This window comes from Erythrolamprus reginae, chromosome 3, assembly GCF_031021105.1.
Source record: "Erythrolamprus reginae isolate rEryReg1 chromosome 3, rEryReg1.hap1, whole genome shotgun sequence".
In the NCBI taxonomy this organism is placed as follows: domain Eukaryota; kingdom Metazoa; phylum Chordata; class Lepidosauria; order Squamata; family Dipsadidae; genus Erythrolamprus; species Erythrolamprus reginae.
In genome coordinates, this window is record NC_091952.1 from 185,243,317 (window position 1) to 185,267,120 (window position 23,804).

At 36.3% G+C, this 23,804-nt stretch overlaps 2 protein-coding genes across 8 annotated transcripts; both read right to left on the minus strand.

Moving 5' to 3' along the window:
- Positions 1-5: 5 nt before the first annotated feature.
- LOC139164824 (glyoxylate/hydroxypyruvate reductase B-like) lies at positions 6-11,124 on the minus strand. Of its 2 annotated transcripts, none has more exons than XM_070747411.1 (6): positions 10,972-11,120; positions 10,186-10,570; positions 8,064-8,235; positions 6,520-6,698; positions 4,773-4,869; positions 6-499 (listed from the first exon to the last, which is right to left on the minus strand). In XM_070747411.1, exons 1-6 carry the CDS (start codon positions 10,990-10,992, stop codon positions 346-348), a joined length of 1,008 nt encoding a protein of 335 aa, XP_070603512.1. In that variant the 5' UTR covers positions 10,993-11,120; the 3' UTR covers positions 6-345. The 2 variants fall into 2 exon arrangements, with proteins under 2 accessions (XP_070603512.1, XP_070603513.1); XM_070747412.1 differs by lacking the exon at positions 6-499 and adding an exon at positions 1,382-3,567 and having other exon boundaries at positions 10,972-11,124.
- Positions 11,125-11,285: 161 nt separating this feature from the next.
- Positions 11,286-23,655, minus strand: LOC139164823 (probable 2-ketogluconate reductase). Of its 6 annotated transcripts, none has more exons than XM_070747405.1 (7): positions 23,426-23,655; positions 22,134-22,290; positions 19,379-19,757; positions 16,978-17,149; positions 15,388-15,566; positions 15,124-15,220; positions 11,286-13,311 (listed from the first exon to the last, which is right to left on the minus strand). In XM_070747405.1, the coding sequence occupies exons 2-7, from the start codon at positions 22,269-22,271 to the stop codon at positions 13,155-13,157; spliced, it is 1,122 nt and encodes a 373-aa protein (XP_070603506.1). In that variant the 5' UTR covers positions 22,272-22,290; positions 23,426-23,655; the 3' UTR covers positions 11,286-13,154. The 6 variants fall into 6 exon arrangements, with proteins under 6 accessions (XP_070603506.1, XP_070603507.1, XP_070603510.1 ...); XM_070747406.1 differs by having other exon boundaries at positions 23,360-23,435; XM_070747409.1 differs by lacking the exon at positions 23,426-23,655 and adding an exon at positions 23,376-23,394.
- Positions 23,656-23,804: the final 149 nt, after the last annotated feature.

Below are 23,804 nucleotides of genomic sequence, written 5' to 3' on the forward strand. Positions count from 1 at the left end.
CCCAGTGAAAAGGGATGACAGATACTTTTATTTTTCAGGTTTGTTTTCCATTCCATTTAACAAAGCTCTGTAAAACAAATGAAACAACATAAATGAACAAAATACTTAAAACCATCCTTATTTTTCCCCCCGCAAGGAAGCTAAATAGAGATCTGTTGTCAAAATCAAATTCATTACTTTGGTATAAATAGGGATTTTCAAATTTGGTAACTTTATGCCTTGACTTCAACTCCCAGCATTCCCCAGAGTTGAAGACCATTAGTCTTAAAGTTGCCAAGTTTGGAGACCCCTGCTATAAACATCTAAAGACAAATATAGAAATACGTTATCCCAACAAAGCACATGTCACTCATGGACTTCATGAGTGACTGGGAGGCCATTGACAGCTTCCAGAATACTTTCAACCATCCTTTCCATCATATGGCGGCGGGCTTGTGAAGTTGCAGTTCCAATGTGGGGTGTTATGAGAACATTCTTTAAATCCAATAAAGCATGATCTCTGAAGGAAAGGAAAGAACAAAGTTATCTGTTAAAGTTAATGTTCTGCAGTTGAATCTGAATCTGTCTCTTGAAATTAAAACTTTAATGTGCATTCTGAATTACACAGATTCTATTCAAGCTACAGTATTCTCACTTCTATTAAAAAAGATCTTTCATAAGAAAAGAGCAAAGTTTAATGGGAAACATTGAATCAAAATATAAGTTAATAAGTTATTTGTTAAACTTTTCTCTCTTAACCAAATGCATCCTAGATTACGTTCTTGATCATATTTTAGTCTTTGTAGTTCGGTTGAATGTGTCTACTTAATTTTCTACTCATAAATTACAAGTGTAGTTCACTTTGGTGGGCTTATGCCATTAAAATAAAACAACCAAATGCTAGAACCACAATGCATAAGTTTACTGGATCTTAATTTCATTATGTTAAAACAATTATGTAGGTACAAAGAGTAAAAATGCTGCTTTTTTAAAACTTCCTAATTATTGCATGAGTATTCTAAGTTATCATTCAAGTGTCTTTATAGATCAGAATGCATTTTGAAAATATTGATCTTACTTTTTCCAATGGGATTGTATTTTATTTTTTAAAATCAAATTTATTTGCCATTTGTTTTGTTTCAAAGTGACACTGGGTTGCTTGCGGAATTAATTTAATTACAGAAAATAATCACAGTCACACATTTTGAAATTGATAGGAATATGTTGTCTGGCTATTTGTCATGTTTCTCAGACGTTAATGTCCTGTTCTTGATAATTCATGTTGCGTTTTGTGTGTGACTTGTGTGTCAAGTCATTTGGGGATCACTTCACTAGGAATGGGAAGATCATTGGAAACTGTCAGGATATTTTCCACTGCTTTTTCTGTCATCATGTGCAGGGCTTGGTCTGTAGCAGTGCCAATGTGGGGTGTTATGATGACGTTCTTTATCTGCAATAGCAAGTGATCTCTGCAGAGAAAGCAGGGCAGAATAATTTAGACTCACCTAACCAGGGCAAATTGGAATTGAAAAGCAACTACTTCAAGATGAAAGGGTATTAGCTTCTTCTGCCCAGTTTCTGCTATGGAAAGCTTACTGTGGGGTAGTATCCATACTATCCAAGAGGTACTACCTGCAAATAGGCATTACTTGCTGCTTTGCTATTTCAATTGGTCTTCCTCTAGAATTACTCCTGCTATTGTCAAAGAGAAAGGGAATTAATCCAGGGGTGAAATTCATTTTTCCCCCTACTGGTTCTGTGGGGATGGCTTGGTGGGTGTGGTGTGGTGTGACTTGATGGGCATGGCAGGAGAAGGATACTGCAAAATCTCCATTTCCCTTCCCATTCTGGGGCCAGCCAGAGATGATATTTTCCGAACTACTCAAAATTTCCGCTACCTATTTTCCAGAATCTGTCGGAACCTGCTGGACGTCACGCCTGGATCAATCTCACAAATGTCTGCATTGGGTGATTGCAGAATGAAATGCTGAAAGCAACTGTGATTTTTTTAAAAGACCAAAACTCTGAAATGCGCCTGTCACAGGGATATCTTCAGAAGTCTTCACTCTGCTTATTATCATCTGTAACGGACCTCAAAACTTGCATCTCCATCCTCCAAGGAACTCTCTTTGTGGTAAGTATGGGTTGTAGATTGTCTCATGTGCAGGAAAAGCAAGTTTAGGAACTGAAGTACTTAGTACAGAAATCAGGCGGGTTTATTTCTGATACTCAATTTAGGAATCTGGTAAATGAGATAGGGAAACAAAATCCTTGGAATCTTGAATGTGGATCTCTAAAGCTCAGAGATTAGGAAAGGATAGGCAAGACATTTCATTCAGAACCTTGTGCAGCAGTAGAAATACTGCACTGCTGGTATCAATGTCATAATGCTGTTGAAAACATTAGTCCATTAAATCAGATGATGGCTCAACTTACTAAAGATCCCCCTCTTCCATATAATACAAGGGTCACCCAGAAAGTAATGCACCACATATTTTTTCTTCAACAATTATTTATTGAACACAATGAAACTTACACACAAGCAGTGTTCCCTCTATTTTTTTTTTGGGGGGGGTGGGCGGAAAAGTATAGTGTCTGAGCAGCAGTCCCTTCGGGACTGGGTGGCACAGAAAAAATAAATAAACAAATAAACAAACAAACAAACATTAACAGACAAATAAATAACCCACCCTGTTTTGCCTCAGAGAATTTCAAAATAAAATACTGTACAGTACTGTACTGTGTGTCTATAACAGTGAGCTCATAATAGGGCAACTCTATCAATATCAAAATGCCACTTAAATAGTTGAGCTAGTTTCAAACTAGATTTTGATTTTCTTTCTCTCTTCCTTGCTCCCACTTTTTCTTTCTCTTTTCCTTCCTCTCTTTTTTCTATCTGTTTCTCTCTCTTCCTCTCTTCCTCTCTCTCTCCTTCCCTCTCACTCTTTCCGTCTCGGCTTCTGGGCAGGTTTGGAAAACTCTGAGTTGATGATGATTTTTAAGTGAGCGATTGCTCACTGCTCAGCTTAGAGGGAACTATGCACACAAGAAAGAATGATGTTTCTTCTACACTCCCTATTTTTCCACATAATCTCCGTCCCGTCCCGTCCTCCAGCGAGACACATGGGCGTGTATGCCCTGTCGGTACCACTCCTTGTTCTGGTCACGAAGCCATTTCTGCACTGTGCGAATCACCTCTTCGTCATCCTCAATCTTCCGCAACTAACCGAACTTCTCTCGACTACAGATTCTCCATAAACTGTACATAAATGTTTGTAAATGTTCCCAATGGTTTCTTTCTCCGCAGTAAGAAAGTAACATACATCACTTACAGGCGCCATTTCAAAATACTGCTGAAGCTACGCTATCAGTCTGAAGAAACGCAAAATTTACACACACACTCCTGACAATTCAAATAGTTTATATCTAAAGTTTCGCATTTGTACCATTACTGTAGGTTGAGGGAAAAATATGTTGCATTGCTTTCTGGGTGAACCTCGTAGTTTGCAAATTGTCCCTCCTAAGGCTCCAATGTCATCTCATGAATCTTCTCCAGTAGTAAAATATACTGGTTTGATTAGTAAAATGCTAGAAGAATTAGAAAAAGGATAAGGTGATGAAATTGCTTATGAAATTGCTGAAGTGCTCGCTGTTTGTCCAGTTTATGTCACAGGACAACTTGATGCTCAGGGAAGAAATGAATTGAATATCAACCCTTATATTCTATTTTGACAGGATTATGCACAGAAATTGGGGATATGGTTATTGGAAATAGTTATGTTCAAGGTATGTTAGAAACTACTGTGAGAAATCATATTCTTATTCCATAAAATTGGAAAACTACCATTCAAATGCTTCTTACACTGGCTCAATATGCAGTCTGGGATAGTGAATATAAACATCAACATCTTATCCAAGGAGCATATAAAAAATACAACAATCTGAGCAATTTAATAATGCTATGATGATCAATCTGATTATGAGGATATTTCTTTAAATAAAATAGAAAATAAAATAGAAAAAAAGTGAAATGTAGGTTGATTATCAATATTTACCAAGAATGTGGAATGCCTGTCTGGTTGATATTGACTAAGCAACCTACTTATTTACTCAGCTTAAGGAAATGATTATTTACTCAGCTTCTGTTAAGCTAAGTTAATTAAAACTCTTCTGTTTGTCTAAGGTAAAAAGTTAATTAGACATTTTTCTATTTAGTTAGCAATCATACCTTGACATGATATGTCTGTATACTATATGTAAAGTTAACCATTTATTCATTGTAACAAAATTAATAAAAGTTAATCTTTTGTGCTTCTATAAACAAGAAAATTGTTATAAAAAATAAACTGCAAGTCTGAGGAAGGCAGAGTTTCTGAACATGGAAGCTGCTCAGCTCAGAGAGATTTCTTCCAAACTTGGACAAGCTTTGCTCAAGAAATCATGTCTCTATGTCTATGATTCCTTCAAATTTCATATTTGGAGAACTTAAATCAACTCACTGTATCACATAATATTCATGGAGAAAATCTATCCTTGTTGTCTTTAGGAGTCGACAACACATATCAATCAATAAAGTAGTATACTATTTACTCAAATATAACCCTATTGATTAATAGAGAACATTTGTTTTCTTTGGCATCAATGGCCAACTATCTTATCTTAAATGATCCTGAATTCTAGATGAATCACGGATAAGTAAGTGTATATTTTGGGATAGAATACCTAAAATGAAGGAATAAGCAGAGCCCAAAAGTTTGCACTGACATATTAATTCTAAATGCATAATTTTTTACCTTGGCAGTGGCTCTGGATAAGTCACATCCAAAGCTGCAGCCTTAATTGTCTTTGCTTGGAGGGCCTTCAGAAGTGCATCTTGATCAATCACTTGACCTGAATTTAAAGCAAACAAGAGAACAATGGTTTTACTAGCTCTATCAAGATATACTGCTTACCAAGCTGAAAAGAGAAACTCATTTCCCTGAATGAGAGCAGTAAATCATTATTAGATGTGACATACCACTTTCACACTAAAAGATTGACATTTCTGGTGACATGTTGGAAACAAAGAAAGAAATTCCTTACATTTTAATGAGGAACATTTTGAATGAATGGGATCTAAGCTAATGCAATCTTTTCACAAAAGGAATTTGGGGTTACAAGAATTAATCAGTTAATACCTAACAGGAACTCAGTTTGAAATTGTTGAGAAAAAGAAAAGTTCCTGGTTAGTGGAGAAATCCATGACTTCCTACATCTCTACAAAGCAACCATAATCAAAATATTGAATTATATTTTGCTTAAGACACTATAGCACATAAATATTATAAAATAAAATATTGTGAAAAGGGACAACTAAAATGATTAGCAACTCCATATTATAGTGAAGAACATGAATAATGTCTTCCCTGCCCTTAGCTTCTTACTGTCAAAACATTAATTTTCTTGGCAGGAGGGGAATGGTTAAGAAGCTGTGAATTTAAAAAATATTTGACATTTCAGGAAATTTGGGATGGAAAGAAGAGGAAAGCAAGCATAATTCCATCTAAGGGAAAGGTATACAAGAGTACTTATTTTAGAAAAACGATAAAGGAAATGCTTTATTGTTACCTGTCTTCTGTATGTGTACATTTGAGTCTTTAATTAATATTTGTAGTTCTCAGGTTGACTATTATTTCAAGGAGGTGTGTTAGATAATGACTAACATATACAAATTAAAGTGAACATTTCAATATCTCTGCTGATTGTTAACTGGAAATAGTGCCTTATTCACCATGCCCCATGTATGGTGTAGATCAGAAGCCCAAAAGCAGTAAGTAGCAAGAAAAATAATCCTAATGTAAAATGGATGCAGATAGTCCTCAACCTACAACAGTTTTTAGTGACCATTTAAAATTACAACAGATTTGAATAACTTATTTATGACCATTTTTCACACTTATGACCATTGCAGCATCCCCAAGCATCCAAATGTGGTTTACATTTGGATGCTTGACAACTGGCACATTGTTTAGAATGGTTGCAATGTACCGGGATCACATGATCATCTTTTGTGACCTTCTGACAAGCAATGTCAATGGGGAAGCCAGATTCCCTTAATAACCATGTTACTCATTTAATAACTTCAGTGATTTAACTTTCAGTGATAAATGTGGCAAGAAAGGCATAAAATGAGTAAAAACACACTTAACAAATTTCTCACTTAGCAGCATTCTCACCTAATGGCCATCAAAGTATTTCAGGAGAACTTTCCTTAGAGCAGTTAGGAGATATGCAATTAGGGAAATGTTGGCCAGGAATTCTAAAAATGGAATGGGGCATGAACTGTGAAGAACAAATTTAATCCAGTACAGGTATTTGAAAATATTACAATATCTTAAGCTCTTTAATTGAGAGACAAGGCAGTTGTGTTATACCCTGTCTTAAATTTTCCTGATAGAATTTTATATGGAATTCCTTACTTTCTATCATGTCATAAACTATTTTCATTCCATCACATTCAAGGAAAATATGATTATAATGAATTTGAAATCATTATACTACCTCTACAGATGTTGATAAGAGTGGCAGTGGGCTTCATGAGTTCTAGTTCCTTTCTCCCGATCAACTTGCATGTCTGAGGGGTCAGATTCACAGTCAGCATCACAAAGTCGGCTTGTGGAAGCAAATCTTCCATCTTCTGGCAATAAACTGCACCAACGGCCTGTTCATCCACTTCATTTCTGCAGGACAATCATTTAGTTCTAATTATTAATGTTAGCGGTATTTCCACTGTTGTTTCATACCTCCACAGAACTAGTGACAAAGGCAATCAGAACATGTGGGTACATCCACAAGGCTTCTAACCTGCTACAAAGATGCCTTATTCTAACCATTCTAGAAGAATATCGCCTCCTAGACATCCTGGTGCACCAGTTGCAGGCCTATCTGGATCGGGAGTCACTGCTCACAGTCACTCATGCCCTCATCACCTCGAGGCTCGACTACTGTAATGCTCTCTACATGGGGCTACCTTTGAAGAATGTTCAGAAACTTCAGATCGTGTAGAATGCAGCTGCGAGAGCAATCATGGGCTTCTTTAAATATGCCCATGTTACTCCAACACTCCGCAGTCTGCATTGGTTGCCGATCAGTTTCCGGTCACAATTCAAAATGTTGGTTATGACCTTTAAAGCCCTTCATGGCATCGGGCCAGAATATCTCCGGGATCGCCTTCTGCCGCACGAATCCCAGCGACCGGTTAGGTCCCACAGAGTTGGCCTTCTCCGGGTCCCGTCGACTAAACAATGTCATCTGGCGGGACCCAGGGGAAGAGCCTTCTCTGTGGTGGCTCCGACCCTCTGGAACCAGCTCCCCCCAGAGATTAGGATTGCCCTCACCCTCCTTGCCTTTCGTAAGCTCCTTAAAACCCACCTCTGCCGTCAGGCATGGGGGAATTGAAACATCTCCCCCTTGCCCATGTAGTTTTTGTGTATGATTCGATTTTTTAACTTAAAACTGTAATTTAGATTGCGAAATATTAGATTTGTTACTATGTTTTGTTTACCAATGTTGTGAGCCGCCCCGAGTCTACGGAGAGGGGCAGCATATAAATCCAATAAATCTAATCTAATCTAATCTTCTTTCTATTCTTATACCCGCACCAATACTACTAAAGTTCATACTGTATTAATCTGATTCAGTGTTGAAATGCTTTTTTTCAGTCTTCTCCCAACACAAATCTTAATATAAGTACAATATATAGCATTTTACTGGCAAATACAGTATAGTGAAAATGAAGCAGGTCTAGCTCAGGGGTCTCCAACTTGCCAACTTTAAGACTTGTGCCACGTTTGGAGAGTCCCTGGCCTAGCTCCTACTGGTCTCTTTGGCTAATGCAAGCATGCCTTCCTCCACAACATTCATTTATGGATTTAAAATGTACATTTGTGAAAGATTCGGAAAAAGTACTGTTTTATACAGTTATTCCTGCAACGGGAGTCAAATAGAGTTATTTATGGTGAGCATAAGAGAAAGATAAAAATAGAAAGGTAAAAAAAAATAAATTTAGTGTATCTATGACCTATTCTAATTTGAGAGCTGGTTACCTTTGGTTTCTGTTATGATAAAGAATTTTCATCTCAAAAGCTTTAGCTCTTTGGGCCACCAGGTAACCAATCCGGCCCATTCCAATGATTCCTAGAGTTGCACCAGTTATTTCTTGTCCCAACCAGTCAATATTAAAATATTTAGTATCGGGGGAAGCTGCAATCTGATGACCTAGATATGTTTAAAAACAGACCAAAAAGAAGTAGGTTATGGTAATATGAAATCAGTCAATACTCAATAGCACAGGTCTCCCTCTTTTGTGGTATGTCGACCTTACTGATTCTGAATAGTGCCAGGGGTGAGATTCAGAAGGTTCTGGAGAACCAGTAGTGGAAACTTTGAGTAGTTTGGAAAAACTGGCAAATACCACCTCAGGCTGGCCCCAGAGTGGGGAGGGAATGGGGATTTTGCACTATCCTTCCCCTGGAGTGGGATGGGAATGGAGATTTTGCAATATCCTTCCACCAGGAGTGGGGAGGGAATGGGGATTTTGCAATATCCTTCCACCAGGAGTGGGAAGGGAATGGAGATTTTGCACTATCCTTCCCCTGGAGTGGGATGGGAATGGAGATTTTGCAATATCCTTCCCCTGGAGTGGGATGGGAATGGAGATTTTGCAATATCCTTCCACCAGGAGTGGGGAGGGAATGGGGATTTTGCACTATCCTTCCCCTGGAGTGGGATGGGAATGGAGATTTTGCAATATCCTTCCACCAGGAGTGGGGAGGGAATGGGGATTTTGCACTATCCTTCCCCTGGAGTGGGGAGGGAATGGAGATTTTGCACTATCCTTCCCCTGGAGTGGGATGGGAATGGAGATTTTGCAATATCCTTCCACCAGGAGTGGGGAGGGAATGGGAATTTTGCACTATCCTTCCCCTGCCACACCCACTGAGCCATGTCCACTATGTCACACTGTGTATTGCCAGACCGAGACATTCAGAGACATTCAGTAATTAATTAGTTAACACTGTGTATGTTAGTTAGCTCCACCCATGATGATGTAAAATCCTGCCTGTCATACTTGCATCATTTCCTTTCTTCTCCAGAAGAATCCTTCTTCTTTCGTCTTCAAAGATGTAGCACGCATAGAAATTGCCTCTGAAAGGCATTAGATATATTTTCTTATTTTTCTTAATAAAAGTAACTTCGTTTGAAAGCTGTTTCTCTACTTTAATCCATCGACTCTCAAATTTGATTTATTGTAGTCCACACGGGCTATAATTTATCTACTAAATCTGTCACACTAAGCCACACTATGTCCACCAAGCCATGCCCACAGAACCGGTAGTAAAAAAATTTGGATTTCACTACTGGAGGCTGCCACACTACTTCCTGCTACTGATATTTGTAGCAAGGGCTCAGTTGCTTTGAAGGAAACCTAGAAATCTTTCTTCACAATCCTAGCTATGACGCATAGAGATTCTATGCTGGATGCATTAGTAACTGGTTGTTCAGAAAAGGCACTATGTTTTTATATTCCAGAATTGCATTATGGCATTAAACCAGTCTATGGCAGTGGTTCTCAACCTTTCTAATGCCGCAACCCTTTAATACAGTTCTCCATGTTGTGATGACCCCCAACCATAAGTCTAGCGCCAATTCTCTCAACAGAGCTTTAAGATGATTGGTAGGAAGGTCAGAGGGACATCCCCACTGTAAACGCCTGATTGGTTGGATTGTAAAAATATGTTCCAAGGCACCAGAGTAACAGCTTTAGTTCCTAACATCATGGGATATGTATTTTCCCATGATCTTAGGCGATCCCTGTGAAATGGTTGTTCGACCCCCAAAGAAGTCCCGACCTCAGGTTGAGAACCACTGGTCTATGGCATCACTAGAGTCAAATTTAACTCTGCTGGTTTGGAAACCCCGATGGCAGATGTCTGCGTAAATCTGTGAATTGATTTGGAAGTAGAAAAAACAAACAAACCAGGATGCGGGCAGTACTCAAGACCCGGATCGCTCTGGTTTGAGGAAAAACCTCTGTCTACAGAATGTGTCCAAAAGGTTGGGGGCCATTGATCTGATAGTTCATAAGTTCGCCAGGTTGTTATATCCTGAATGACCACAACATAATCCTTAAACAGAGGCAAACTCTTAACAAAATTTGAAATTTACCTTCCACAATCCTTCTAGCGGAAGCAAACATCAAAGCCATTCCTAGATCAGCTGTTGAATTGGACACTGCAAAAGGTGTATTGGTTACTCTTATACCAAAGCCAAAGATCATTTTTAAATCAAGGTGGTCTATTCCTACACCCGAAACTGCAATCACTTTTAAATTACGTAGCTCTTCCAGAAGCTCCCTGGTGGCTTCAGGTTTCTGGCCCCACATAAACATTGCTTGGATTTTTTCATTAAGCACTTGCTTGTTTTTCAGATATTTCTGCATGGTGACAAGTTTAAGATGTTTTTCCAGAAATTCTACGTGGTCTTCATAAACTCCATCTGGACCGCCAATGGCATTTATTAATGTATATGGTAGTTCCTGTTTTTTCACAATCTATTTAAACAAAACCAATAAATATTATTTTTATAACACATACTTCTAAACAGTATACAATTATTAACATACTGATCTTAGAAAGTGTACTGGCAGTAACATTTGAATCTTTAAAAGTTTTGAGAGATCACCATTAAAACTAATATTATTTTTTCCCGATGTGAAAACCAAGACATTTATTTGTTCTCATTCATTGAAAGTAACACATTGTACAAAAAATATACAGTACATCCAAAAGATGCTAGGTTAAAAACATTTTGCTGCAGATATAGCATTTAAAATTGACCTCTCAAAACTCCCCAATTCTCTCTCCATTTCACTTGATTCAAAGCAAAAGTTTGCCAGAGATTATCAATGGCAGTTTTTCTTCCTCTTTTCCCACCTCACCAAATATAAGTTACCTCACTAAAAGTATCAGCCATTGCACAAAAATATGCAGCGTAACTTGCTTCTGAATTGTTGCTTGTTTCAGAGTACAGTTTGGGAAGATAATCTTTAAATATCTCCCAGCCAGAGTTCCAAAGAAGCCAACAGTGAAGGACTTTGGAATTTAGAGAGTATACAGCTTTCCACCTCAAGCTGTAACTTAATAACTTATTTGTTAAACTTTCTTCTTAACCAAATACATCTGGATTATGATCTTGATAATATTTTAGTCTTTGTATTTCAGTTGAATGTGTCTATTTAATTTTCTACTCAAAAAATACAAGCATAGTTGATTTTGGTGGGCTTATGCCATTTATTTATTTGATTTATTCGATTTTTTTATGCCGCCCTCCTTAGACTCAGGGCAGCTTACAACATGTTAGCAATAGCACTAAAAAAAGCATTTTTAATAGCATTTAAAAAACAACAACCAAAAACTATAACCACGATGCATTTCTTTACTGGATCTTAATTTTATTATGTTAAAGCAATTATGTAGGTACAAAGAGCAAAAATGCTGCTTTTAAAAAACTTCCTAATTATTGCATGAGTATTCTGTTATCATTCAAGTCTCTTTATAGATCAGAATACAGTTTGAAAATATTGATCCTATTGGAAAATACTACATTTTTATTAGCAGCTTTATATTGATTTTTGAAAAACCTACACAAATCAAATTTAAAATAGAAGAAAAATAATCAATAATTAAACATACCTTTAGTACATCCTAAAAGTACATTTTTCTTTGAATAAATGGAATTTAAAGATATGGACTTTTGCTTTTGTTGCAAAATAACAGACTCACAATGGGTTTTAAAGTTTTATATACTCACTATGAAGTGTTTATCCAAGTCTGATCACCTATCTTAACTATATTATTTTGTAAACAGATTGCTTTTACTTTACAAATGTTGCATTTGTAAAGTTTAAAGTGCATTGTATTTCTTTCTTGTCAGCAATACAAGCATATATTTTTGTTCCCCCTCATGGTTTATAAATTAAGTCTTGAAATTTAAAAAAACACTTTCACCACTTTCTAGTCACGATCAGAAAACTATGTCTTGATTCACAACTATATTTGGCAATACTGTATTGTGTTTTGCTTCTTTTTGTGTCAATTCAACCATAGCAACTAGTTAATCATATGCATATGGATTAATGGGTTGTGTGAACTCAGTCTAATGTGGGTGAATAACATTTGACATTTCTAAGCAGTTTCTCATCTAGTCTAGCAAACGAAATCAGCAAGACAGCACAACTTGTTATGTATTTGGGTTGTGCTCTCTTTTTTGTGTAATTGTCAAAAGACGGCAACAATTATCTGAAGGTTAAGGATGTAGGAGAAAAATCTTTTCAAACATGAAAGCTACAATCTCAACTAATATTTCTGTAGGTTTATTATCAATATCTGCCAAAGAATGTGGAACACCTGTCTCTGGCTGATATGACTAAGCAAACATATTTAACTAATCTTGTTAAGGAAATGATTATTTACTCAGCTTCTGTTTGTCTACGTTAATTAAAACTCTTCTGTTTGTCTAAAGTAAAAAAGTTAGTTAGACACTCTTCTGTTTAGTTAGCAATCACACATCAATATGATTTGTCTGTATACTATGTGTCATATATTAACCATTTAGCATTGTAACTAAATTAGTAAAAATTAATCTTTTATACTTGTATACACAAGAATTTTTAAATAAAAAATAAGCAGCAAATCCTGAGCAAGACAAATCTAATAAAATAAAATAAAATAATAAATTTCTATGCTGGAGTTATTCAATTTTTTTATGTTTGAATCTTGATGTGATGTTTAACAGCGTCCTAAATCTTAACTCTTCTGAATTTGTTGTTCTCATTTTCCAAAGAGGTGTATTTGTTAACTCGAGATAAAAGGATGGAGGAATCAGAAAACTAATCACCATGACCAAAAGCTTCAGAACAATTTTTTTTCCAATTGGATTTTGTTTTCTTTTTTTTATCAAATTTATTTGCCTTCCGTTTTGTTTCAAGGTCAGAATTAATTTAATTATAAAAAATAATCACAGTCACACATTTTGAAACCGATAAGAATATGTTGTCTGGATATTTGTCGTGTTTCTTGGAAGTTAATGTCCTGTTCTTGATAATTCATGATTTGTTTTGTATGTTCTCCATCAAGTCATTTGGTGATCACTTCGCTCGGAATGGGAAGATCATTGAGAACCGCCAGGATGTTTTCCACTGCTTCTTTTGTCATCATGCGCACAGCTTGATCTGTAGCAGTGCCAATGTGAGGTGTTATGATGACGTTCTTCATCTGCAATAGCAAGTGATCTCTGCAAAGAAAGCAGGGCAGCAAAATTTAGACTCACCTAACCAGGGCAATTTGGAATTGGAAAGCAACTGCTCCAAGACAGAAACCAACAAAAATGGGTATTAGCTTCTGCTGCAAAGTTTCTGCTATGGTAAGCCTACTGTGGGGTAGTATCTATACCCCCCAAGAGGCACAACCTGCAAATGGCCATTATTTTCTGCTTTGCTATTTCAATCAGTCTTCCTTTAGAATTACTCCTGCTATTGTCAAAGAGAATGGGAATCTATTCAGGGATGAAATTCATTTCCCCCCGCTACCGGTTCTGTGGGGATGGCTTGGTGGGGGTGGTGTGGTGTGACTTGGTGGGTATGGCAGAGGAAGGATACTGCAAAATCTCCATTCCTCCCTCACTCCAGGGGGAAGGATATTGCAAAATCTCCACTTCACTCTAAGGCCAGCCAAGATGATATTTTTCAGGTTTTCCGAACTACTCAAAATTTCCGCTACCTGTTCTCCAGAACCTGTCAGAACCTACTGGATTTCACAAATATCTGCATTGGATGACTGAAGAGTGGAATGTTAGAAGCAACTGTGATCTTTTTTTAAAGATCAAAACTCTAAAATGCATTTTGTGTATTCTAAATAGAAACCTTCGCAAAACTTAAATTATTTATTACACTTTTATCCCATTTTTTCTTTGACAGCGCAGGGCAAACCTGGGTGTATCATCTCATTTTATCCACATGACAACAACCCTATGAAATTAATTGAGTTGGAAAGTAACAAGCCCAAAGTCATCTACTGGGGTCAGTCATTGAATGGAAACCTATACCCAGATTTCTTCAGTTCATTTCTAATAATTCATTCACCCACACTATCTAAACTAAAAGGAAAAGGGTGGCATAAATTTAAACTATTGGCATTTTTGCTATTTTTAGTGGATATTTGTTGATTAATGTGAAGAGCTGCAGATTTACAGGTGACTGTATAGAAAGTGGGTCGTGGATGCAATGAAGAGGATTTGGTTTATTTTGGAAGATAGTGTTAAATTGTTAATGAAGCCACTTATGGAATTTTTCTGAGAAACTAATAGAAATATAATTCTGATGTTGGGATCTGATTATTAAAATTATGTGGGATTATAGAAACAATGCAGACGGTTGTTAATTTTAAAGTTGTAAGTTTTTAAATCTCTATAATAAGGATAGATTGGCTGTACCAGTCTGACTATAAACAGTGGTAAACTCGGTAGGCTTGCTTCTAATTTAATTTCCATACTATCAATTCCTTGTAGGTTTCTAGTTTGTTTAAATTAAAAGTTTGGATTTCAGTCTGTCCAAAGAAAATTACAAATTACTGATAACTCTAAACCAATGGGGAGACAAACTGCAGAGGTTGGTGGAAAAGCCATTCACTCTTGTCATAATTTCATAAACTTTCATAAACCTTGGAAACAATCTGCTGGGAAGCGGGGGGGGGGGGCAGGAAGAGGTTGCAAAATATGAGATAGTTTGGGTTACCATTAGCTCTGACTGCTTTAGATTCAGCCATTCAGATTTGCAGTCCCTAACAGATTACAGTACTAGGATATTGTGGGGGTTTGGTTTTGAAAAATGTTGCCGTTCCTGCTATAGCTTAAAGATTCCAAAGAGGATAGTTAATTCTCCTCTTCCTTCTCCATAACACAAAGAAAATGAGAGGATGGCAGACAGTAAATTGGGCCAACGTAGGAGCTCCTATATTAAGAATGCTCTTCTGAAACTATACAATATCATATTTAATTCATATTGGATTTATTGTCCTTTTATTCTGATCTAGTATTGTATTATTTTACCTTGGCAATGGCTCAGGATAGGTCACATCCAAAGCTGCAGCCTTAATAACCTTATTTTGGAGTGCTTCTACCAATGCATCTTGGTCAATAACTGCACCTGAGAGAAAAGGGATTTTGGAATGACACAAATATATTTTGCATGACTGATATTTTATTAAGAAATAATCAACCAAAATACAAAATACAGACCCACCAAGAAAGCTTTTTAAAACCACAAATAGTTCAAACCACAGAAATGTATATTTGTATAGTGTTGCATCCTACCTCTGCAGATATTGATGAGTGTAGCTGTGGGTTTCATCAATTCTAGCTCTCTTTTCCCTATGAGATTGTGGGTCTCTGATGTCAAATTGACAACCAGCATCACAAAATCAGACTGTCGAAGCAAATTATCAATGTTTTTACAATACACAGCACCAACCACTTGTTCGTCTTCCTCTTTTCTGGAAGACATATAAATGTGAAAACAAACTTTTAAAAGAGTTTATCATAGTTGAGTTGTTTTAGAGGCTAATCACTGAACAGCATAAATAAGAAATATTTTAGAGTAACGAAAAGCTTGCTATATTAGGTCTAAAGGCAGCACCCCACACCACTTTTTTTCCTATTCAGTGCAACCTTTGACAGTATCTGTGGTTCTTCTTACCTTGTATAACAAACTTTTTGTTGTTCCAAAAATAACTGCTTCAAAGTATTTATTAAATCTTCCTGTTGTTAGTAACTCAAAGTTTACACATGTAGTTTACTCTCCATGATTTTTGTGAAATATAGATTTGGAGAAAGCATGTTTTTGCATACTGCATTATTTATATCTAACCTCTTTTTTATTATCAACCTGATGAGATGAATTAGATCTTAAATTTGTTCCTAAAGAGCACTTTTGTCAGAAACAGATATAAAATTAAAATAGTTTGGGATTATTAAGTTTAGAATGTTATGATTGCTATTCATTGGTGAAATGATATCTGGGTAAAGCCATGTGAGATGGGCAATATATGCTGATATCTCAGAAGCCACATTCCAAATTTATTCAGAACAGATCTGAAGTGAACTTGGCAGCAGAGCTCACTTCTTTATTAATTGCCTGTGTTCAGTGGAATGGAATGTGCACAACTAGTCACAAACCAATAGCTTAATAACCTTTGGATTTAATTTGCTTGAATGTTTATGCATTTCTATTGCCTTTGTAGCAACACTAAGGAAATATATGCTTCATTTGGCCAAGTTCCAGCAAGCATACAGTATATAACATTATTTATTTTATTTTATTTATTCATTTGTCTAATACACAAGTACATAGGAAGAAAATAGACATGTGATAATATAAAAAGGGTGAAAGTGGGCTTAGAGGAGAGGATATATGACAGGAAGAGAATATATAAGATGGGTGAAAGAAAGGAAAGACAATTAGACAGGGGACAAAAGGCACATCAGTGCACTTATGTACGCCCCTTACTGGCCTCTTAGGAATCTGGAGAGATCAATCGTGGAGAGTCTAAGGGAGAAGTGTTGGGGGTTAGGGGTTGACACAATTAAGTCCGGTAATGAGTTCCACGCTTCGATAACTCGATTGTTGAAATCATATTTTTTACAGTCAAGTTTATACTTTCAGTTCTAGTTTGCTGCTTTGGCCAAAGATCACTGCTAAAGGGCAGTTAGAAAGTATTTGTAAAGGCTGTTAAATGAGTTTCCAGCTTAAATCCCAATATGATCTATATCATATCATCTATATGCTATATACAGTATATGCTATATGCTATACTATGCTAGCCTGCCCTGCCCTGCTCTACCCTATCTCAATCAATCAGACCATGTCATATTACATCTATGGTATATGCCTCAAAATACATTTACCTCTGGTTCCTATTGTGATAGAGAATCTTCATGTCAAAAGCCTTTGCCCTCTTGGCTACTTTATAACCAATGTTGCCCATTCCAATGATACCAAGGGTGGCCCTGCTGACCTCCACTCCTAGCCAATTAACAGCAAAATGTGTAGTATCTGGAGATGTTGCCAGATAATAACCTATAACACAAAAATAGAAATTGAGTAAAACAATATTAAGGGGGATAACATTATTCTTCCATTTCTCTCTTTTGGCTTCCTAGTTCTTTCCTACAGCAATAAGCAGCAGTGGTTAGGTTTATTATGTGCTTATTTGGGATTTATCCATCTTCCTGAATGGATTTGGGCCAAAGAAGAAATCCCTCCTTTTCCTGATTTTTAAGTATACAATTTTTGCAGAAAAAAACCTGACAGATATATCTAACTGGTCTTGTGGTGTTAAGGGGTAGAGAGAGAATGAAAGAAGACTTATACAAATGATTTACCTAAAGGGAGAAAAGGAATTGGTGGTATAAAAGTAAAAGAAAGAGAAAGAAGAAGGGAGATATTTACAAAAATGAAAGAGGGGAAAAATCAAAAGAAAATGGGTGATTGATAGTGGAAGAATATGGAATAATTTTATTTTAGAATTATCACATTATATTTAATTTTTATAATTGATATTGGGGTATACATTTTGTTTAAACAATCAATATAATCTTTTAATTAAAAGATTTATTTAAGCTCATAATTTTATATTAGGTTGATATTTTTTGGTAGACTGACATAAGATTGATTGTATTAAATTAAATTGTATTCCAACTGTTGGAAAGACCAATAAATTGGATAATCGTTATTTTTCTATATGTGTTCTATGTAGGGTTTGTATAATTCAAAATTTGATGTAATACTGAAAGAATTCTGATGATTACTGATGTTATTAGAGGACTAATTCTGGGGAATCCAGAGCATAATACCATGGTCTTTCGAGACTGAAGGATGGCAATGCCAATGTAAGAGGTTAGAATGAATAATTATTATGAGATCTTAACATAAATTGGGAATTACTACTTTAATTTTCTATTGGGAGTTTAGAATTGATATATTTAAAGAAAATAAAATGATGAGTAAAGATATTAAGTAAGGGTAGGAAGCAACATGGCTTAAAAGTAAGAGACATGAGTAACAACAACTCTCTTGTGAAGTTTAGTCATAGTAGTTTATTTGAAATAAAAATTGAACTAATTGGTGGTTGTCCCATGAGACAAAAGCTTGTGGGACAATGAAGCTCTGGAGTGCAAAAAACAGCACAACGGGTAAACCAGAAGTGCATTTTCCAGAACTTCCATTTTGTCCGTTGGGCAATTTTTTTGCCTCCAGGGTCTCAGGGAAGCTTCCCTGAAGTATCCAGAGGGCACAATGGCCTTTCCCAAATCCAAAAACCAGCTGGCCAGTGTGCGCATGTGCACTGGAGCTGACAGAGGTTCGCCATCACAGCCCTACAACATGTCCAAAGGGTCCTCTTTGTAGACTTTAGCAGCATTCAATACCATCATTCCAGACAGTCTTCTAACTAAGCTGAACCAACTAGCGGTACCTGAACATACTTGTAAGTAGATCATAAGCTTCCTAACAAACAGGAAGCAGCAGGTGTAGCTAAGCAGAATCACATCAGACACCTGTACAATTAGCACAGCCCCCCCCCCATGTGTACTCTCTCCACTTCTCTTCTCTCTCTATACTACAACTGCATCTCTAATGATACATCTTTTAAACTACTGATGTTCACAGATGACACAACAGTGATTGGCTTCATTCAAGACAATGATGATTCTTGACAAATGTAACTTTTCCTTTAAGTACACTGAAAGCATATGCACTAAGATAAATTCCTGATGTGTCCAATCACACTTGGCCAATAAAAAAAATTAAATTAAATTAAATTCTGTCCATGCAATTGAGCTGAACAAATAGTTGTCAAATAATTGGGTGACTTTCTAAAGATGCTTATTCAAAAAAATGTTCTGATTCTTGATTTTGGGAGTCTACTAATAAAACAGTCACAGTTTGCCATATCACATACTTAAAAGGGAATTTGAAGCAATTTTCTGATGTTTTCTAATGCAAGATCTTCTGCAAGGAATAACTTGACTTCTTTCAAGAAGGTTTTGGAACCCAAATCATATCTGCTAACCATAGCTGACCCAAGGATAGTACAGGGAGAATATTGCTTAGCAAGTACATTTAAAACATCCGAAGTATATTCTGCTTAATCTTGTTCACACCGTATAGGTCCAGATCACCAATGTAATTCAGTGTTACAATTATAACTAGTTGAAAGTAAATATGTGAAGAAGCAGATGGTGGGCTTGAAATAACTAAAGGAAAAGTCCAATACTGGCCAATCAACTGCAGTAGAAAATTATTTACCTTCAACTAATCTTCTGGCAGATGCTAGCATTAATGCCATCCCAAGGTCCGCAGTAGAATCAGAAACAGCATGTGGAGTATTGGTCACTTTAATGCCATAGCTATTAATTAATTTCAGATTCAAATGATTTACTCCTACTCCTGAGTTTCCGATCACCTTTAAGTTGGGCAGGCTTTCAAGAAGCTCCTGGTCAATGACTGGAAGACACTCCAATACAAAAACAGATTTGATCTTTTCATGGAGTTCTTTGCTTTTCTGAAATTCCTTCATGGTGATGAGATTGAAATGCTTCTTGAGAAACTCTACATGGCTTTCTAATACACCAAATGTACCACCTATTCCAGAGATCAGCATACTGGGCAGTTCTTTTTCCATAATCTGAAAGAGCAGATAATGATCAGAAAGATTTGATTGAGAAAGCAAGTGTTAAGAGGTATTTTTTTTAAAAAAAAACCTTCTAAATAACAAGGATTGAAGCTTCCTGATCCTGGAAGGTCGAGATCAGAGAAAAAATCACTTGGCTTTTTATACCTATAAAAATAAAACTCTGAGTGGGAAGAACATATTGGCTTTAAAAAAATACTATTCTTATACATGAGTAGAGTAATCCTTGTTTAGCACGGAAGTGCACACGCAGAAACATTTAGATGGAGATTAGTTGTGAATAACTACTCAGCCACACACACATATATTAACTTGAATTAAAGTTTACTTTGAGAAATAACATATTTAGATAAACAGTCTAAAGTCATACACATAATAAGTCAGAATAACAATCCAAATATTACCAAGTTCATAGTCTTTCTTACCAGTTGTCTTTGTCATAAACAGCAAACAAAAATATCAAGTCTAAACACATTTTAGTTGATATACATAACTACAGTACAGAGAGATTGCAGAGCTAACCTAACAGTGAGAAGCCATTAACAGTGAGTAACCAGTCAAAGAAAAACAGAGAGAGTAACTCAGAGAAATAAGTTATAAACTCTAGCTCCCACTTTTGGCAGTCTGCAACACCTGCAGCCAATATATTGCCAGCCCAACAGTTATGGACAGAGTCCTAACACTAATATTCTGTGGACTTTGTAGATAACATTCCCTAAAGAATGGTGTCATCTTCTATTACTGATCTTAATGGACAGACAGTAGTTACTGGGAATAGGTGATTAGATCCCCAAATCCTAAGAAATGAAGGGCTTTAAGGATATAACTATTATGTATTGTACTGCATTATCTTGTGTAATAATTTTTATTACATTTATGAACCATGGGCAAATTGTTAGTATTAGCCCATATATTTTTAAAAACTTGGAGTCGGGCTGCTGAAGAAGCATTTCATCCCAATATACTGTACCAGGACTGTACAGCACTTCAGATTCAATCCCTGGAACATACTTTAGATTATGCCAAATCACAAATGTATCACAGAAGCTGGATCTTTCATAATATGGATTGCATGGTCAATGACAGCATATCCTATACATTCCCATTCCCATCAAAGGCAGTTTGAAAAGATAGTTACTAGGTATCACTGATCTACAGTATTTTTATCTGCTCCCTTATTATGCAGTAGCTGAAAAATGGTTCTGCCAGATATTTAGCTTGTAGAGCTGGCCAAAAATCCCAAAGTTGCTTAAAATGATATAATCGCATTACTGACATATTTACCTTCACAGCACTTAAATCTCTTAAGATTTCTAGAACCTGGAACAAGCTGCACTTCTCAGATAGTTATACTTGGCTTAAAGCTACTGACCTCAAAGATAATAATGCCCTCAATCAAGTTTTTCTTTCCCCAAAGGATAAAAAGCAACTGTAGCTATTTTTAATCAACTAAATCAATCCAAGCACATAATTACCGGTAAGTAATGTTTTTGGAGCTTAACCAAAAAAACCCTTTTCAATAAAGAATATAAAATACATTTTCTTTTATAGACTGAAATTAGGTCTGTAGCAATCTTGATCTAATATAATTCAGTGTACAGTATCTGAGATACACTGGGAGCTTCAATGTGGTGCCAGTGCACATCAACGAACTCCTCAGTGTCTATAACTTTCCCCTCCCTCAATAAAAACAAAACCAAACAATTCATTCAGTTTTAAAACAGCTAGCTGCCAAAACACTAGCCAACAGGATCCTCAGTAAGATCTCTCAGCCCCATGTATTTTTTCAGTTTTCAGAAAATAAAATTTATGATTGGCTCATCTCAATGCTTTGCTAGGAAGTGTGTCTGTTTTTTCAAAAAAAGACAAGGTAAATTGGGAATGGTATGTAGAATCTTGAAAGTAAGAAGGAGTCGCATGCAGTATCAGGTAGTTAACCTTGTGAGCCTGGGTGGCACAGTGGTTAGAGTGCAGCATTGCAGGTTACTTCAGCTAACTGCTAGCTGTAGTTCAGCAGTTCAAATCTCAACCACCGGCTCAAGTTGACTTAGCCTTCCATCCTTCCGAGGTGGATAAAATGAGGACCCAGATATTGGGGGTAATATGCTGATTCTGTAAACCACTTAGAGAGGGCTGTAAAAGCACTATGAAGCGGTATATACGATAAGTCTAAATACTATTGCTATATTGTGATACATTTTGTAAATTGTGAACAGACAAGGCCCCCTTTCATGATAGCCACTCTGGGAAACTGTCCCATGACATGTTCTCAAAAATCTAAATATATCTAAATATATTATTCAAAGGTTTCTTCGTCTTTAATAAAACCTTTAACATAGACTTTTGCAAGATTTTTTTTCTAGTACTAACCATGGGCTGATATGCACTTAATAGTCTTCTCTTAGTGCTTTTTCGGCCAGTCTTGTAGTGTTGAACGCAAGTAATGTTTTTCTTTGCCCATTTAAACCAATATATCTCTGCCAATTGTAAAGCTTTACATCTGAACATAATTCCCAAGTTTTAAATGCTGAAAAAAAGGGTGTTAACATTAGTTTAAGACATAATCATCTGAATGTGAACATTCAACAAACAAAGAAGCAACAGATATTTTAATAGATTCTGCCACACGCTGTAAACCCTGGAAATTTTGCACACAGGTAGTCCTTGACTTACTATTGTAATTAAGTCCAGAATTATGGTCGTAAATTATGCCAGCCATTAAGCAGGATACAAGATAATAATGCCTGATTTTATACCTTTTTTGCAGTGGCGTTTAGCAAATTTCACGCTTGTTAAGCAGATGCTATGGTCACTGAGCAAATCCATTCAATCCCAGTTTCCAGCAAATCTGTTACAAATTGCAGTGACCAGAGAATACTACTAACATACTATCCAATCATTGAAGCATAAATTAGCCAACATTTTAGCCCAGCCTATAAAATCAGCTAAGGGGCGTGCATAAGTACACCAGAGTGCCTTCGGTCCCCTGTCCTAATATTTCTCTTTTACTAGTATCATGTATAGCAATATTATTAAATCTTTGTATACCACCAATACGTACTTGATAAAACAAATAAATAAAAATAAATAAAATAAATAAAAGTGACTCATCAAGAATAAATTATTTTTTCCAAGGGGAGATGGGGGATTCTTCTCATTGATTTGTCTACATAGAGAAATCAAACAACAGCTTTGTTTTAAAACCTCCACTTAAGAGTTCTAAATATTAATAGAAATAGTTTGGTATAGTTGTTAAAATGTCCTGCTCTAGAAACTGAGGATTATGAGTTCTAGGCCTTCCTTAGCTAAGCAAGAAAGCTAACTGGTTGAAGGACTTTGGCCCAGTCATTTTTTTCTCTCAGCCCAATTCACTTCACAGGATTGTTGCTGTGGAGCATAGGAGGCAAGAATATTAAGTATTAAATATTATTAAATATTAAATTAATATATATATATTATTATATCAAGCATTAAATATTAAATAATATTAAGTATTACTTTTATAAAATATCTAACAATAATGATAGACATACAAAAGAGCCACAGTGAATCTACACACGTTACTAATTATTGCTACTCATAAGCGTATACAGTACAAGAAAGCAAAGGCACATAGTCAGGCCGAGGAATCTGTTCCCGCTCTCCTCGTGTTGTTCGCTTACGGATAGACCCGAAGAATCAGCCATAACGTGGGAAAGGACGCAACCTAGAATTGCGAAACGCTCAGCTAATCGTCTTTCGTTTTATTTATTTTTCCGACAACTGACAGCGAGGGAGGAAGAAGGGCGGGGACAGAGGCTGCCTGATATTTGGGATGGTTGAGGTTCTTGTTTCAATAGAAATAGATGGGATTCCTTCCGGGGTCCTGACACGTATCTAGTCCGCAAGGGGTTAAAACTTTTCCCGGGTCATTATAATATATGTGGGTATATGCATATTTTTCTATTTACAGTATTTCTTTATTTGGTCATGTTTATGTAATGTACGTTAGAAGTGAAGAGACCCTTTGAGTGAAATTTCATTTTAATGTATGTCGATTAA